We start from the raw sequence: 16,873 nt of genomic DNA on the forward strand, positions 1-16,873 counted from the left end.
ACAGTTCGCAATGCAGGAGGAAACCATATTCATGATTACTCTAGTAATATGTAATGTACTTACGATATAATTTTTAGAAAGTTGTGAATTTGGAGTATAAAGGATTTTTGTAACTGCATAAAGCCTCACAAATTCATGTTAGCTCCCCAAAATTGATTCTACAGTGTTAGAATTCATGAAACTGATTTTGAGTTATCTGGCAAGTTAAAACTCATGGCAGAATGCATTTTAATCCCTCAGACAGAACAAACATCAATTCTTATTTCTTCTAGCTAGAATGAGTTTCTAACAATTTGGTAAAATTTACTGACGTGCCACCAAAAAAGCCACATTTGTACAATAATTTAAGGGGTTGGTATTTCTTCTTAAAATTGATGATAATTTTATTTCTTATATACATGAAAATGAATAGAGTTCAATTAAAAGAAGAGAAAGAAAGAGAAAAAATAAGATATTTATTTTTATGTATTTATAGGAGATAAAATCATCTCCTATTTGCAGAAAAAATATTAACCCACAATTTAAATATTTATTTTTGGAAATTTCACTCTCAAGTAATTTAACCCATCCTAACCAAACAGGAATCATTTTTACAATGTTATTTTTAGCAATCATTTTTTTTTTTTTTTTTAAAAAGGACTATAGCTTGGGTGAGCAATGAATTTAAGTGCCAATGATCACTTATTAACTTCCTCGTTCGCTCTAATTCAAGTCTGAATTATCATAAAAAAAAAAAAAACGAGAATATTTTATAACCATCAAATAAACTATTCACTTTTTTCTGCGACGATATTTTAGCTTTGCTTAGCTATTGATTTTACCAATTTGCCCCAAACCTAACATAGGTCAACGTGAGAGGTAGGTTGACCGGGTTTGAATCACGTGTCGCGCTTTGATTGACTAAGATTGTGGAGTCGATCTCATCCATCCGTAGATGACTGAGCTATATATTATAAATAATAACTTTTCATTCTTTCTTTGTCGCAGTAGCAGAAGCTGTACCCGTTTCGCGTTGAATCGAAGGTAAGAAGAAGAAGAAGAAATTTCAATTCATGGCGGCTTCAAAGCTTCAAGCTTTATGGAATCACCCAGCTGGGCCTAAAACCAGTGAGTTACTTCGCTTTTTGTTTTATCGAATCCTTTCGTGTTTTTCTTATATATTTGTCGTTTTCTCTTCGAATGGCGCTTCGGATCTTCATTCCTCAGTTGTTGATTTTTCAATCCAACCCATTTGGCTTAGATTAGAATTGCTGATTTAATGTTTTGTTGAAAGGTCATGTGCACTGTTTGGTTTATAACCTAAGTTTTTTTGTTTTTTAATAGTAAATATTTTTTTTTGGTCCTCAAAAAACTTCACGAAGTCCTCTTTAGTCCCTAGTAAATAAGAAGGTTTAGTCTCTAACAAATAAAAAGGCTCACCGTGGTTTCTAAGAAATTCAAAATGGACCCATCTAGTTGAAATTGACCCATTTAGTTGAAATTGAGGTACTCATAAATTCAAAAAAAGACTCATATTAGTCCCTCGTAAATTCAAAAGGACTAAAATGAGTCCATTTTGAATTTCTTAGGGACCACGATGAGCCTTTTTATTTGCTAGGGACTAAAGGGACACTGTCAAATTTGATGATCACCAAAAATGATATTTACTCTATTTTTAATTAACTTGATATGACTTTGGGCCTTACCTTGAGAAAAGAAAAAATGGTCTTTTTTGGTTGTTAAGGGTTACACAAGTTTTACTTAGATGTTGTGGATTTGTGGGATTCGTTTATTAGTCTCTGTCTTATTTCATTTTACTCGAGTATATTGCTTGGTGTGTTTATCCAAATCAAATTTATCTTGATGGACTTGCAATCTCTACACGCTTCATGCCTTGGGGTTTTAATTGCATCATGAAATTAGTTATTATCAAAAAATCAAAAACCATACAAGGAAAATGTTGGAAGTTCAAGGAGTGATGGTTGCATAATGAGGGCCTTTTGGAGAGAAGTTAATTAATATTTATATATGTTCTGTGCAACTATTGAGATTCGGATGTTACGAAGTACTAACTGAGGTTAGATTCAGGTGTTGAGACACAACTTTGTGATTTATCAACCAACTTTTGAGAGTAGCTTCAATTTTAACAGACCTAAGAGTATATTGGTGCTTATATGGATGTCCTTGAATAGCTGTGAATATGTTTTCTTAAGTAATGACTTAGGTTTGAATATTTGACACCATATGTCCTGTTAAAAGATTTTTAGAATCAGTGGCATTCTTAATCTCCAAGGACTCAAAACTCCGGTCTTATTTCTTGTGTATTAAGTGCTAGCATTCCTTATTAGTCACCAATGTTGTTATTAAGTGTTAGCATTGTCATTTTCAACCTATATCAATTCATAAATTAACCATTTATTTTATGCAGTTCACTTCTGGGCACCTACGTTTAAGTGGGGTATCAGCATTGCCAATATTGCTGATTTCTCTAAACCACCTGAGAAACTTTCCTATCCTCAGCAAATAGGTAGGCATGTGCATATACAACTGCATTTACTATTATGTATTATGGACCTCTCACACACACATGCTCACGGGTGCGCACCCGCATGTGTTTTTGCTCGTCATTCACTCTTACTGTCTTACATACATGTGCATGTCTGGATTTCTTGAAAGGTACAGACGTGCACAAGTGGATGGGTTTATAGAATGCTGTATTCAAGTTGCAAGCAGTTTTAGCATATATTGTCATGTTTTGGGTTTTATTTACATCTATAGGTTGCCGATGCCTTTTGTTTTTTACACAGCGGTCACAGCTACTGGACTTATCTGGTCACGTTACAGCACTGTAATCACTCCAGTAAGTTTGATTTTTTTAAAGACAGATTGCTCTTAACTATTTCAGCCAATAATGATGTATATGTCGACAATGAGAATGATGTATAGACTTTAAATGCAAGCTAAATTTTATAATTTTGCTTCATCACTTACATGATATGTACATAATTCTGGTTTGTAATTGCATAGTTCTCTTTTCCTGCATTGCAAAAGTATGACTTACTTGGCTTGTTGGTTATATGACATCAAATAGGTTGTGACGTGGTACTTTTACTATGCAATTTATTCTTGTTTTTCATGGTCTAATTAAGTGATGAGATAAATAATATAGTTCTTTTGGACATTTATTATTTTCTCCATTATCCTTGGTGTCGCATAGTGTTTCATCTTTTGTATGCTTTCTCTGAATTTTTATTGTATACCAAACAACTCCCCTATGTGTGTGTGATAACTGTTCACTCCGAGTGGATCGTGAATGTGTATGACTGAATGTCACTAATAAATCTAGGATCTGTACGCTCGTGGTGGTCTGTGGAAGAGACTCCGTAAGGGATGACAGATCATTGTATACTATGGTGGAGGTGCAAGGCCAAAGGTGTGGGATGTGTGTACAGTGACAATTACTATAGTAGGGTTCGAAGAGTGTGTACATAAGAGGCTTAATCCATTATTTATAGGTGGGGTTACTTGTAGGTGAAGAATCCTAATGAGGGTTAAACTGTTGGGGAGATAGGATAGTGGATTATATATTTTATCTCTTTTGCTTGTCACTTATCTTGGTCAGTTGCTTCTAGAAGCTGTGGGACCCGCTATGAGGGTCCAGAACAATAACCATCTCTGCCTAAATTTTAAATTTACATACCAGGCTCAGTGTATAACTTGAAACATACATACAAGAATTTTGATCTCTTAATTAACACAATGACATTTAGGACTACTTTTTTGCTTGACAATTACTTTCTGAACTTTTGTTTACTGATCATAATGGCTAAAGAGAAATAACAGTGGGAAAAATGAAAGCTACTTTATAGATTAATTTCTGAGTTATTATCAAGAACATAGCTTTCTTTTTTGCTTCTGGGTACAATACAATTTTGCATAATCCAGATACATTTATGGCAATTATTTTCTTTTTTGCAGAAAAATTGGAACCTATTTAGTGTTAACGTTGCAATGGCAGGGACAGGCATATACCAACTATCACGCAAATTGCGGTGAGTGATATTTATCATTATTTATTTGAGTTGTGGTACCATTGCTACTTTGTGGCCTAGTTTTTATGGGTTTTAGTCACAGAAACAAGACATTTGTGCATGTGGGGGGGTTAAGGTTGTGTACATCTAACTCTTCCCAGGCCCCAGCATAGTGGGAACCTCATACATTAGCCGTACTTTGTTTTATCAATAATTAATGAAGTTTACTTTCTTGAGTGTATTGGGTCTAATTGATCAGAATATCAAATCTTGATATTTTCCTCAAAATTTAAAATGTTGGCAATAAGTGGGAAGAAATACATTTACAAGATAAATGAAACTCTGCCTTATGTTTTAGATTATCTTTGGGTGATAACCTACGCTATATTTTGGTACTGTTGCAATGATTGTTGTTGGCACTAGACATGCATCTCCATGATACATATATTTAACTTACGCTACTTTCCAGGCATGATTATTCCTCAGAGGCAGCTGCTGCAAAAGAATGACGACGAAGAATTTGAAAATCATAAGTTATTGTGTATTTGGAGTCGGATGCCCTGATTGTAATTCAAACTGTTAAATCATTCTCAAGTTTGTGTATTTTGCTACAGTATTTGATTGTTAATAGAATAAGGGACTCAAGATAAGTGGGCAATTAAATGTTACAGTTCTAATGGGCGTCTCGATACTTTTTATTATCATTATAGATCCATAGCTCTTCAAGCTATTACATTCGCTGTTTATCTGCAAATTAAAGTGGTTACCATTACTATTAGGTCTTCAAGCTATTACATTCGCATTTAATCTGCAAATTGAAGTGGTTACCATTACTATGCTCGCCAGTATGTGCTATTGTAGATGGGTTGAATATTGCCTAATCTTCTAATCTAAGAGTGAAGGATTCAGTTCCAGTACAGAATAACAAATTTAGACTCGGAAGTTGTTAAACTGGTTGGACTAAATAAAATCAGTAGAATATGTAGATTAATATGGGAATTACTGAAAGTTACGAAAGTGGGAGAATCCCCAAGCATATGTGGACGATGATGAAATAATATAGCATATGTACAGAAAAATGGGTCATTACTGTTCTCTGTCTACATATTCGAAGTGGCTGACATAATTAATTGTTTTTCAAGTTTATTAGACAGTCACTCTGTACGCATAAAACTAGAAGATATTGCTTTTCAAGTTTATTATACTGTTACTATATACATATAAAATTAAAAGATGAAATAAATTCGCTAACTTTAGTAGTAAGTACAGTGCACAAAGAAAAATGGTTCTACCGTAACCACAATGAGGTACTCAATCGCACAATTTCATCAAGAATGTTGTTTGAATTAAACAAGAAAAAAAAATATTCATTTTAGCTCCAGCTTCTAAGTCCAGGATGTCCTATCTCAATAAATATCAGGGGGGCAAAATCTGTCCAAGGATGGGAAAAGGTATATTTTTTGTTCCCGCAATACATATTACAAATTACAATTCAGTCCAGCAAGGACACTTGAATAATAATAATAATAATAATAGAAAAATCAATACTTTTGGCATATGCCGTCACAATAATCCAACCTAAATTAACCAGTGGGCGTTCCCTTTCATCAGACAAATGTATAGACCGAAGCATTTATGTTCTCACTGTCCAAAGAGAATCATGAGGCCCCTGTTCATATACCAGTAACACTTAGTTCACCTTGCGTCACTGGCCATCTCTTGTTTGATTAGTTTTCGAATCAGAATCATGTTCGTCATCATGTGATGTCAAGCCCAAACTTAAATCCAATGTACTTTCATTTAAATCTTGACGTACTACTTGATTTTTGTCCTGAGACTGAAATATAAGACCAAAGTCAATATTGAAAATAAAATTATAAAAAGAAATTAGATCAAGTAGCTCATTAGTCACTGCTGTGGAGTGTGGACTTTAAATTGAGTTTGGGCAAAGACAAGTTTGGGATATGTAGATTACTAAGTTACATGATAGTAATGTTCAATCCATAACTTTTCAAATTGCATAATGCATTAATGCTTGTTTGGACCACATAACTTGTCCGAAGTCCATAAAGACAGATGAGAACCATCATTATCTAATTTTAACTGCAGGAATGGTGCCTTTTCATCAATTTATATCAGCCTAGTATAGATTATGGATTGCAGTTATTACTTTCTAGACAATACTTCGGAAGCATGGAAGAATATGCGAAAAAACAAAAAGTAAATGAAGAGACAAGCAAAGTTCACCTGACTTTCTTCCATCGGAACATCATTTATGTCAGGTTTTTCATCCAAAGTCTCATTCTTGTGAGTTGGTTCAGCTGCACTTGCATCAGCATCCATAGGTTTAGATTCATCTTCAACCTTCTCAGCACCCTCATTTTCTGCAGCCTCATTTCTCTGCTCCTCTAGTAAAGCAACCTGCATCATCCAAAACACCAGATTACTTCGTCTTCCCAATCCTCATTACCAATTAACAGAAAAAACCAGTATTAATTCATTATCATCAACCAAGTCTAATCAGAACCAAAAGCAGGAACACTGAAATGATTCCTCGACAGTGTGAGTGTAACAAAGAGGACTTCAAGTACACCATGGAACACAAACTCCAGCTAGTCAATTATATTTATTATTGTTGAAAACCACAGTTTTGTGATAATTTTTAACAAAGATCATATGTATAATACTATTGAATTTGAAAGCAAAATCACTGGTGATTCTTGTTCTGAGGGGTAAACTCTACCTAAGAGCCAGAGAATGTGTTCATAGAGAATATGACAAACACCATTGAAGGTTGCACATATCATCTCCAACAAAAGTGTGAAGTACACAATGCAACACTACAAGTCTACAACAGTACAACACAGACAAAATCCCAGGATTACGCCTAGGTATGTGATATGACTCCACCCAAGATGCAGGTCAACCGTATGAAGAAATTCAGGGAGTTATGCACCTTTATTGCTGACTCAGCAAAGAAAGAAAAGTTTGTTATGGAAAATGGTTAAGAGGTGTGAGACAACATGTGTTAAATGCGGAGGGAATTCTGAAGGAATATGACATTTTAGGCATTGAAGACTTTGGGCTTGGTAGAGACCATAAGCTCTCCAATTCTTCTGGGAATTTGTTTTCTGTTTATCCTTCTCCCTTACTGTTATTTCCATTTCAGCATTTGTCTCTTGAGTTATCTGTCCTGTAGTTTGTCACTGTTATCACTTTCATGGTCAAACCTTGTTGTTAGTTCCAGTAATTTCAATACAGATTTGAGGTTTTCTTATAGATCCATCTCTTTTTTAGTTTCTGGTTTGTATCAGTATGTGATCAGCATCCAATCCAACTATTGTTGAGAAACAAAATCACGTGAAAGCATCATTAACGAGAGGAGACAGATGACTCTTTGACAGCCAATCTGTGGCTAACTACATTAATAACTCTACTCTGAAATTATATCAGTGATGCAGTATTGGCAAACCACTTTCTTTAGATCTAACAAACTAAAGATGCATCAGGATGGTTAAAAGTAGAGTGATCCCCCATTTTAGTCCTCAAATGATTTTCAGAACATCAATTTGGTTCTCGAATAATATCTTTTGACATGAAAATAGTCCAGAAGTTATCAAGTTACTGTTTACCGGGACCAACTTGATATTATTTGAGGACGAAATTGATGTGGCTAATTTTTTGAGGACTAAATTGGGGGTTTATGGTTTAATAGAATTATTATGCTTGTCTTAACACACTAAATATACCATTACCTAAAATAATATTAGAACAGACAAAAAAGCTTAACCAGGATATTCTACCAATAATCCTACAAGTACAAACATTTATCAGGAAACGAAATGATATTATCAGCTGTTCAGAAAATGAGATCAGCTATCCCATAGATGTATTCAACTAAGAACCACCTGCCAACACAGGAAGCTGAATTACCCCCGCCCAAAAAAAGAATACATAAGTTGAAGAGATAGATCAGGATATCTACAAGTATAAACACAATAACGAATTACTGAAAAATAGTTTGGCTGTGGGTGAATAGTTCTGCCAAATAGATCCTCTTTTCCCATTAGACTCTATCTAAGGCGACAACCTGCTTTGCAAAGATATCCTTCCTTTCCACTTCCACCAAAACAGCCCTGGTTTCCCTCCAACACTCTTTGGTTCTCATTTCGTTTTCCTTTTTCATAGAACTCTGGTTCTGATATTTGAATCATGTCACTTACTTTTATCATACAAGTTCCATACTTGCATTCATCATGTGTTATTTTCCAAATCCTATCCTCAGTCAAAACCACCACCACTTTTTGATAGGTATTCTCCTTAATTACCTTTATTTTGTTACCACTCAGACACTTTTAGCACAGGACTTACCATATTTCCATCTTGGTGCATTCATAGTTTCATTCTAGAGTGAATTTCATTTCTTAAACAAAGAACTTGCACACTTGAAGGTTAATAGAAGGCGGGACAAAAAATTATAAACCTTTTTTCTTGTTACTGATTCTAGCTTCTTAAAACTTTTGGCCAACTGTATCCCAAGCAGTACTGCAGAGTAGGTAGTTTCACATGATGACATTTGGGAATATGAATATCAGCCAGCTAATCTACACCCCCAATATTATTTCTTGGAGTTTCCTATAACAAAAACTAATTGGTTCTTATACTTTTGTCATCTGGAAAGCCACACACAAAAAAAAAGGCATTTTAGTATTTTACTAAATAACGAGAGAAAAATTGATCTTAAAAAATAAGAATCCTCACAATTCTTATCTTTCTTCCTTTTCTCCGTCGGTTTTAATCACACTTGAAAAACAGATTCTATGAGGTATATGTGGAAGAATGATAAATACCCTGTGCTACCTAATTCAGTCGAATGTCAATTCCAATCAAAATTATATCTTGGAAAATTTGAATACTCTCTCTCTCTCTCTCTCTCACACACACACACACACATGCACAGGGAGTAATATATGGCTCAAGTTTAATTTAAAACTCTTATCAACATAATTTAGTCCCATAATATCTTGATATCTTCAATATATATAAATCTAAACCAGAAAACTAGGAAGCTGCGGTAAATGACCAGTTATTTGTAATTTCATTGCTCCATTATTTTCTTATTATCTTCTAAATAAAAATACAATTAAAAAATAAAAAATAAAAATGGAATGACCATATGAAGGCATATCAAGACACAAGTTTTAATAATGCTTGAAAAATAAAGGACAACAAGAAAACAAGTAATGCCAAATAAGACCCAATTTATCAGGATATCCAATATTGTAGTCCTTACATTCCAGTTTAGCCAATGTGAAGTACGCTTCAAGTGCATATTACTTGGGTTACCAACCACAGAAATTGAATTTGTCCCCCAAATTTGATGAATTTGAGAAGGGGGAGGCTTATGTTGTAGTTGCTGTTGTTGATGAATTTAAGAAAATTTAAATGCAAAAATTGACAGAAATACGAAACTAACTATTCAGCCACGGAAAACCAACGAGGATCCACAAGAACATATTTGATAGCATCCTTGCACAAGACTAATAACATATTTGGTGGACATAGGTGTAAAGAACCACTTCAACCCAAAACCTTAAGGTGTTAGGTGAGGGCATTTTTAATGGTTTATATTATTCTCACATCCCCTCACGCAAAGAGCCCTTTGAGCTTAAAGCGTGAATATTCAAAGACCCAATTTTTGGTTTACCATTACCTTGTGTTTATTTAATTCCATTAGAAAGTTGGGGATTGAACTTGTGATCTCGTGACTATTGAAGCTCTGATACCATGTAAAAAACCACTTCAACCCAAAACCTTAAAGGTGTTGGGTGAGGGTCTTTTTAATGGTTTAATTATTCTCTAAAACATTCAGCCGCACCCAAAATGCATTTTTTCAGCCCTTAAATCTATACATATTTTTGGTATGCATATGCAGAACATTTGGTTGTGGCACATTAACTAAGCAGGGCAACACATATTTTCAACGCATTGATAAAAAGAGAAAAAAAGAAGAAGTCCTCTTTAATGCACATTGCCATTACCATACAAATGCTTTTTTCATCTTGGTCCCGAAAAGGAAAACCAAGCTCATAAAACCCTAGTCTAAACTCCAAATCCTAAGCACCAAATCTTGTTATGCTTCTCTCAATTCATCGATAAAACCCTAGTCTAAACTCATGAAAACACAATCAAGATTCAATCCAAGGCCAATAAAACAAAAGGAGTGCATTGTAAACGAAATACCGGAACATATTTGAATTTCCTCCGAGGTGGCTCTTCCGTTGGTGGTGGTGGTTCCGCAGCCGCAGCGTCCTTAGTGTTACCATTACCGTTGGTGTTGTTGGCGTTGGTGTTCTGGCTTTGGGTTATAGGGGTCCATTTGTAAAGAACAAGATGGGAACCGTTATTACCGTTAGAAGTGTGATTGTGACTGTGATTGTGATTGTGATTGGTGTTAGAATTAGAGGAAGCAGTGGAGGGCGAAACGTGAACCCATTTCTTCTTCCACTTCCTCACCGGTCCAGTGAACACAGTGGCCGGTCCGTACCGGGTTGAGGATCGCCCGAGTCGGGCCCCAACTCCCTCCATCTCAGATCTGCCGGCACTGACTCAGGTGGTGACTCGCTGAGCCCTCCGATTCGCGTTACCAAAAAGTTGTTATTTTTTAGTAATAATTGGAGTTTGGATTTGGAAATTCTCTCTCCCTCTACAAAACCCTTTCTTTCTCTCTCTAAACGCAAAGTCTCTTTTACATAATATTTATAAAAGTGAAAAAAGAATAATAGATATGTTTCATAATAATTTTTTATTTTATTATTTCATTTTAAAAAATATTGAATTATATCATATCTACTTAAAAAAAGAAAATTACGGTTCCTTTCCTTTTTTTTGGAAAATTTTCTTCTCATATTAATATTTAATTATACTGGTCACTTCTTATCCATCAGATTGGAAGAAGATGAACGGCCATGATCTGTTCTCAGCCCAGAGCTACATGCTGACTATAAATACAGAGCTAGACCCCTTGTAAAGCCCAAATGTTTTCTAGGGTTAGGGTTACAGATGGGGTCGTTTATGCCTCTTGAGTTAGCAGCCACAATTTCTGATTTCCTCAAATCTTTCAAATTTTCTGGTTGTTCATCGTTCTTTCTGAAATTCTTGGTTATGAGTTTATCTTTTTGTGGGGAGGCTACATGTACCAAGGGAAGGGTGGAAACGAAATAACCAGTACCCTTGATCTTGAATGTGCCATAGTGGCTGTAGCCAAATGAATTCGATTAGAGAAGCTATCTGGCCGGTTGTTGTGAGATCCATTTTGGTTCTCTGTCAACAAATCTGCTTACCGAGCTTCTTACATTTCATTTACTCTGTTCCTTCCAAAGTTCAATTTTTATTTTGTTTTATTTTTTTTTTAGTTTGTTTCACCGTTTTAATATTGCGATGAGAAGGGGAGAAGAGGGAAACAAGCCTAAGATTTGGCTTTTTTCGAAGACCTTTCTCTTACATTGAAAACTTTTTTTTTTTTTCTGAAAAGGGTCACTTTCCAGGCAATCTGCTTTGTTTTATCAGCAGCTTGCGTCTAACAGTGCCTACATTTACGTATTCTTTTGATCTGAATAAATTTAAATTGTTTGTGAATCTCAGCCAACTTGCGGCAATGAGAAAAAAACACCACTTTTTGTAGTTGCAATTTTTATGTCTAAATCTAAGGGCTGTTTGGGAATTGGAAAACAAAAATATAGTGTTGAATCAATTTTAGCCATTGTGATACTAACAACAAAAAAGTATGTAAAAAAAAGTACCAAAATAATCACTTGCAATGGGTAAAATTGAGGGAGAGAGACAGGAGTCTTGACTTACTAATCATAAAAAAAACTGGAACATTATCTGGCTTAAATGTAAATTTTCAGATTTTTTTTCTGACAGTGTCATGAAAAGATGGATTGAAAATGTAAATTAGCTTCTGGTGTGTTATGTTGGCTGTTTTGGAAAGAGAGAAAGTATTCAACACAACTAGCATGAGACCTCAAGATATCTGACACCAGGCCCTTGTGACAATTAGAAACATTGAGCAAGCTGATGATGTGCTGTTATCTGCTGGGTAAGCCCCAAAACCAGCAATAGAAACTTTGATCAGATGGAATTTTCCTCCGGTTGGTTGGCTAAAGATAGTGGCAGCAGAATGGCTTGTGGAGGGGTCATAAGAGATAGGACTGGGGAATGGCTTACTGGTTTTTCTAGAAGATTGGGTCAACAGACAACTCTATTAGCCGAGCTTTGGGGTTATCTTACTGTCTAGAATGGGCTTAGAGTCATGATGTGAGGCAAATAATCTTGGAGGGGGATTCTGTTGATGCGCAACAGCTGGTTACTAAGACATGTGACCCCTGTCCCCTCTCATCCGTTTTTCTTTTTGATTCAGAGGATTAAAGGTCTGCTAGCTAGACCTTGGAGAGTGGAGGTGGTTCATGTCCATAAAGAGGGGAATAAAGTGGCGTATTGGATGACTACTCATGTTAAAATATCTGATTGGGAAACTATTTGGTTTGAGATTCCTCGGAAGGGTGTAAAGATTGTTGCTGAATGATTCTATGGGCATAGCTAAGCCCAGGAATATCTATAGCTAGTTTTTGCTGTTGTTTTTCTTTACATTTTCTCTCTTATCCAAAAGAATAAAAAATAAAAAAAAATTGTAACATGAACCACATGTTATTAAACTCGATTCAGTTATCAATCCGGTCGAGGTACTGGGTTACTGTCAATCCGGTCGAGGTATTGGATTACTGAGTCACTGATTCAATTATGGGTTACTCAATTAATGGGTTACTGGTTGAAATGTATGACTATGTAAGTATATGTAAATTTATAATTTATTTTAAAAAAAAATCATAGACATTCAAATAGCTATAAAAAATAATATCAGTTTTAAATATTCTAATATAAAAAATTGATCCCACTCTAATAACTTCGAATAAATTAAATACATGTATTAAGATACGATGGCTGATCCATTTTTTTTCATTCCCCACATATTTTACCGAATTATACATCATTGTTCAACAAATTATCAATAATTAAAATTTAGTGTCAAAGAATTATATATATAGGGGCAGAATATTCTTACACTGGTCTAAGAGTTAGAAGTCTTACACTCAATATTGACCATTGATCCACTTGTATCAATGGCTCACATTACTAAAAAATTTGAGCCCTTAGATATAATTGGGATCAACGGACAAGATTGAGAGTGTAACTTACACTAGTGTAAAATGATTCTGACCCTATATATGTATATGTATATGTATATGTATATGTGTGTGTATATATATATATATATATATATATATATATATATATATATATATATATATATATATATATATATGAGCTTATCGTTTCTCAAGCTGCCAGAGATAACTTTATTTCCGGCTACTAAATCATAACCGTACAAAGATGGATCAATGGTGATAAAGGAAGAGAGAAAAAAAAGAAAATCATAACCATTCAAAGATGAATCAATTAATATAAGAAAATAAATAAACAAAAACGTAGTTTTGAAGTGGCTGAAAATAAACTTATCTCAAGTTGTCGGAGAAATATTTCTCCAATGTATATATATATATATATATATATATATATATAAACCAGCCCATATCCTAAAATCAATAGTTTTACACTAACCAAATTATATTGTTTGGGCTAGTTATTGAAATTAGCCTGGATCTGCATGTCGTCAAGCCCATTAGATATTTGCAGTTTGCACTATTTTGTTTTGTTTGGCAGTAGTTAAGTTGAGCATATCTAGACCACACAGTCCACAACAAACATCCCATGAAGCAGTAGTGTTTGGTTTCCAAAAGGACAAAAAAAGTAAATAAAAAAGAAAAGAAAAAAGAGAGATGTACGAAGTGGATGACGCAAATCACAAATTTCAACCGTTGATGATTTTATAATCAACAGCCAAGATCACTCTTCCCACTTGCAGCCAAAAAGACATAAATCACACCCAGCCAAAAAGACACTGATAGTTTTACTTAGTTTTGTGGCATTGTTGGTTCCTACATGAGATTTGCTTGACCCTTCTAAGCTAGCATGGATTGTTAGTTATATTTTTGCCTCTGCTTCTGTGAAAGTTCAGGAGCTTGGTTGGTGGTCGCGATTCACGTTTTCTTCTTTGCTGGGAGTAGATCTGCTGTGTGTTTTGCCATTTCCATGGTCTAGACTTCAGATCTAGACTTTTATTTTCCTCACGATGTCGTCTTTTTTTTTTTTTTTTTTTTTTTTTATAAAAAATATACATGACTCAACAGGTTCAAATTCAAACCGACCGCCTCACTGATTTTTTTCAAAAAATCGACCGGGCCACATCAGATATACTACTTAATCGATCCAACATGAAAATCGAAGCAATTATATGATAGATTCACCGGTTTTTGGATCGACATGGCCGAGCCGATCCGATTTTTTCAACACTGATATGAACTATTAGATTTAACTAAGAACAATGAGTAGTAACATAGGGATAATATATATATATATATATATATATATATATATATATATATATATATATGGGATTAATGTTTCTCATATTATAATAGATAATTTTATTTCCTACACATATATAGAAGTATGCGGGGCTTATATTTTTTGTTTTTCTCTCTTCTCTTTACTTGGCCCCATATAAGATTGGAAACATTAATCCACACACACACATGATACCGATTATACTTATAACTGAAAACTTTTACTACTAAATTAATTATCGTTAATTTTCGTCAATCTGACGGTTATAATTTTTGAGAATTAATAATTAATAAATAAGTGTGATCCAAAAAATTATAATCGTTAGATTGATGGAAATCAACGATCATTAATGTAGTAATATATAGGGAAATACAATTGTCCCCTACAACACGAAAATTGTTCTCTCATGTCATAGATCCATTGATTTTTGTGATTGAGTTTTTTATTAAAATGGGCCCCACTTAATCTTCTCTCTGCAGGAATCATCTCCCCCCTCCTGCAATATGATATTCGACAAGCTCATGTATATAGGGTTAATGTTTATCATGTTATAGGAAATAATTTTACCTTCTACACACATATAATATTATAGGGGGCTCATGTAAAAAGAAAAAAAAGATGAATCTCATATATTTTTATGTGATGTATAGGAAATAAAATTATTTTCTTGAGAAACATTAACTTTTATATATATATATATATATATATATATATATATATATATATATATATGCAATAAACAAACTGTTCTCATTAGTTTCATCCTAAATTCTATTTTGGAACAATGAAGACCAGATTCTGTTGAGCAATGGAAGAATGGAAGTGAAAACATGCGTATTGTGTTGTTACCTCTTTTGGACAAACTATAATCCTCCCTTCGTCAGTAAAATTTTAAAAATGATATCATGATACATAATAGTAAAAATGGTACATTTGAATTAGGAGTGTTCATTAACCGATCCAAACCGAGCCGAAAAGCCAAAACCAAAACCAAAACCAAAAAATGCTTGTATATTTTAATTGGATTTGATAAGTTTTTGATTTGGTTGGTGAAAACTGCTGATTCAATCCAAAGCGATCAAATGTATTATCCATTTATTATTTTTGAAAGATGGTGACTTGAAATCTTGTTGTTTTGTAGACTTTGAATCTTGGATATTATTGATAGCAAACTATTTTGTTTTAGTTTTTATTGTCTATTAATCTATTTTAACTCTTCATGAGTTTTAAGACTTGTTTTAGTTTGAAACTTGAATTTTTCAGTAGTTTGTAACTTTGAATGACTTTATTTTGATATAGCTAATGATTTGTATTGCTGAAATTTTAGACTTTTTGAAAAATCGAAAACCGATCCAATCTAAATCGTATAAAATTGGATTGTATCGAATTTAAAAAAATACAAATCGAATGAATGATTAAATGATCTAATCGAAGGGCTTGGATCATATGATTTTTACTTCAAAATTGAAAATCGATCTAATCCATATCACGAACACGACAAACTTAAATAGCAAAAAGAAGAAGAAGAAGCGGTACACACTACTCTTTAGAAGCAATTTTATGTATGACACTTTATGATAAATGGTATAGCGAATTTAAAGAGTTTTTTCTCTATCTTTTTTGTGAAAACTTCAAAAATTCTCCTACGAATTTTCTTAATTATCACTTACTTTTTTCACAATTTTTTTGAATCATTTACACCTTTATTTAGATTTTTTTATCACTTATCCCTTTGACTTAAAGTTTCTTTATCACTTACCCCCTCACTTAGGGAGTAAATTATAAACAAACTTTAAATCAAGGGGTAAATAATTCAAAATTATAAGGAGGAGATAAATGATTATGAAAAAAGTTAGGGGACCATTTTTTGGTTGAATAATGGGCAGATAAATTTATCTTTGTTGAATAATTTATCCAGAGATGCGATAGTTTATTCTTCATGATGTGTTTGGCGCTTATAATATCATTTTGCGGGACCACTCAATCAGGCAAAGCAAGTTGGATGCAGACCCCTAATGTGCCATTATTTTTCAGCCATTCTGCAAATCGGATTAATGTGCTGAAAATTAGATATTTGAAGGCTCTACAGATCCCTTGCCAAGAAACCAATTCTCTACTGTACAATGATTTTCACTATAATTACTATTCTAAATAAAAAAAAAAAAAATGCTAGCATTTTGCTTACTACATCTATCTACCTATAAAGCAAAAATACGGCAGAGCTGTGCATCAGAGAAATTTGTTCTCAAGCACTTTTTTGTCCTAAGGCACTTCACACAATCACTTGCCAACTCCAACCACCAAAAAAGCACTTCTATACAATAGAATCAGGATAA

At 33.8% G+C, this 16,873-nt stretch overlaps 2 protein-coding genes and 1 non-coding gene across 6 annotated transcripts; 2 read left to right on the forward strand and 1 right to left on the reverse strand.

Annotated features, from left to right (window-relative positions):
* The first annotated feature begins 988 nt into the window (after positions 1 to 988).
* Positions 989 to 4,793, forward strand: LOC133287228 (mitochondrial pyruvate carrier 4). Of its 2 annotated transcripts, none has more exons than XM_061484794.1 (5): positions 989 to 1,107; positions 2,462 to 2,506; positions 2,787 to 2,839; positions 3,958 to 4,031; positions 4,480 to 4,793. In XM_061484794.1, the coding sequence occupies exons 1-5, from the start codon at positions 1,053 to 1,055 to the stop codon at positions 4,517 to 4,519; spliced, it is 267 nt and encodes an 88-aa protein (XP_061340778.1). In that variant the 5' UTR covers positions 989 to 1,052; the 3' UTR covers positions 4,520 to 4,793. The 2 variants fall into 2 exon arrangements, with proteins under 2 accessions (XP_061340778.1, XP_061340777.1); XM_061484793.1 differs by having other exon boundaries at positions 2,408 to 2,506; positions 4,480 to 4,788.
* A 543-nt stretch (positions 4,794 to 5,336) lies between these two features.
* On the reverse strand, positions 5,337 to 10,733 carry LOC133287263 (uncharacterized). 3 transcript variants are annotated; one of them, XM_061484834.1, is made up of 3 exons: positions 10,254 to 10,733; positions 6,258 to 6,431; positions 5,337 to 5,841 (listed from the first exon to the last, which is right to left on the reverse strand). In XM_061484834.1, exons 1-3 carry the CDS (start codon positions 10,596 to 10,598, stop codon positions 5,716 to 5,718), a joined length of 645 nt encoding a protein of 214 aa, XP_061340818.1. In that variant the 5' UTR covers positions 10,599 to 10,733; the 3' UTR covers positions 5,337 to 5,715. The 3 variants fall into 3 exon arrangements, with proteins under 3 accessions (XP_061340818.1, XP_061340820.1, XP_061340817.1); XM_061484836.1 differs by having other exon boundaries at positions 5,337 to 5,847; positions 6,249 to 6,431; XM_061484833.1 differs by having other exon boundaries at positions 5,340 to 5,847.
* Positions 10,734 to 11,264: 531 nt separating this feature from the next.
* On the forward strand, positions 11,265 to 11,369 carry LOC133287274 (small nucleolar RNA snoR109). The gene has a single exon (XR_009748222.1). It is a non-coding gene; the product is annotated as a small nucleolar RNA snoR109 (small nucleolar RNA).
* The last annotated feature ends 5,504 nt before the right edge of the window (positions 11,370 to 16,873 follow it).

The sequence above is a fragment of the Gastrolobium bilobum genome, unplaced genomic scaffold (assembly GCF_033153095.1).
Source record: "Gastrolobium bilobum isolate Gb01-03AN ecotype WA unplaced genomic scaffold, APGP_CSIRO_Gbil_v1 utg609, whole genome shotgun sequence".
NCBI lineage: Eukaryota > Viridiplantae > Streptophyta > Magnoliopsida > Fabales > Fabaceae > Gastrolobium > Gastrolobium bilobum.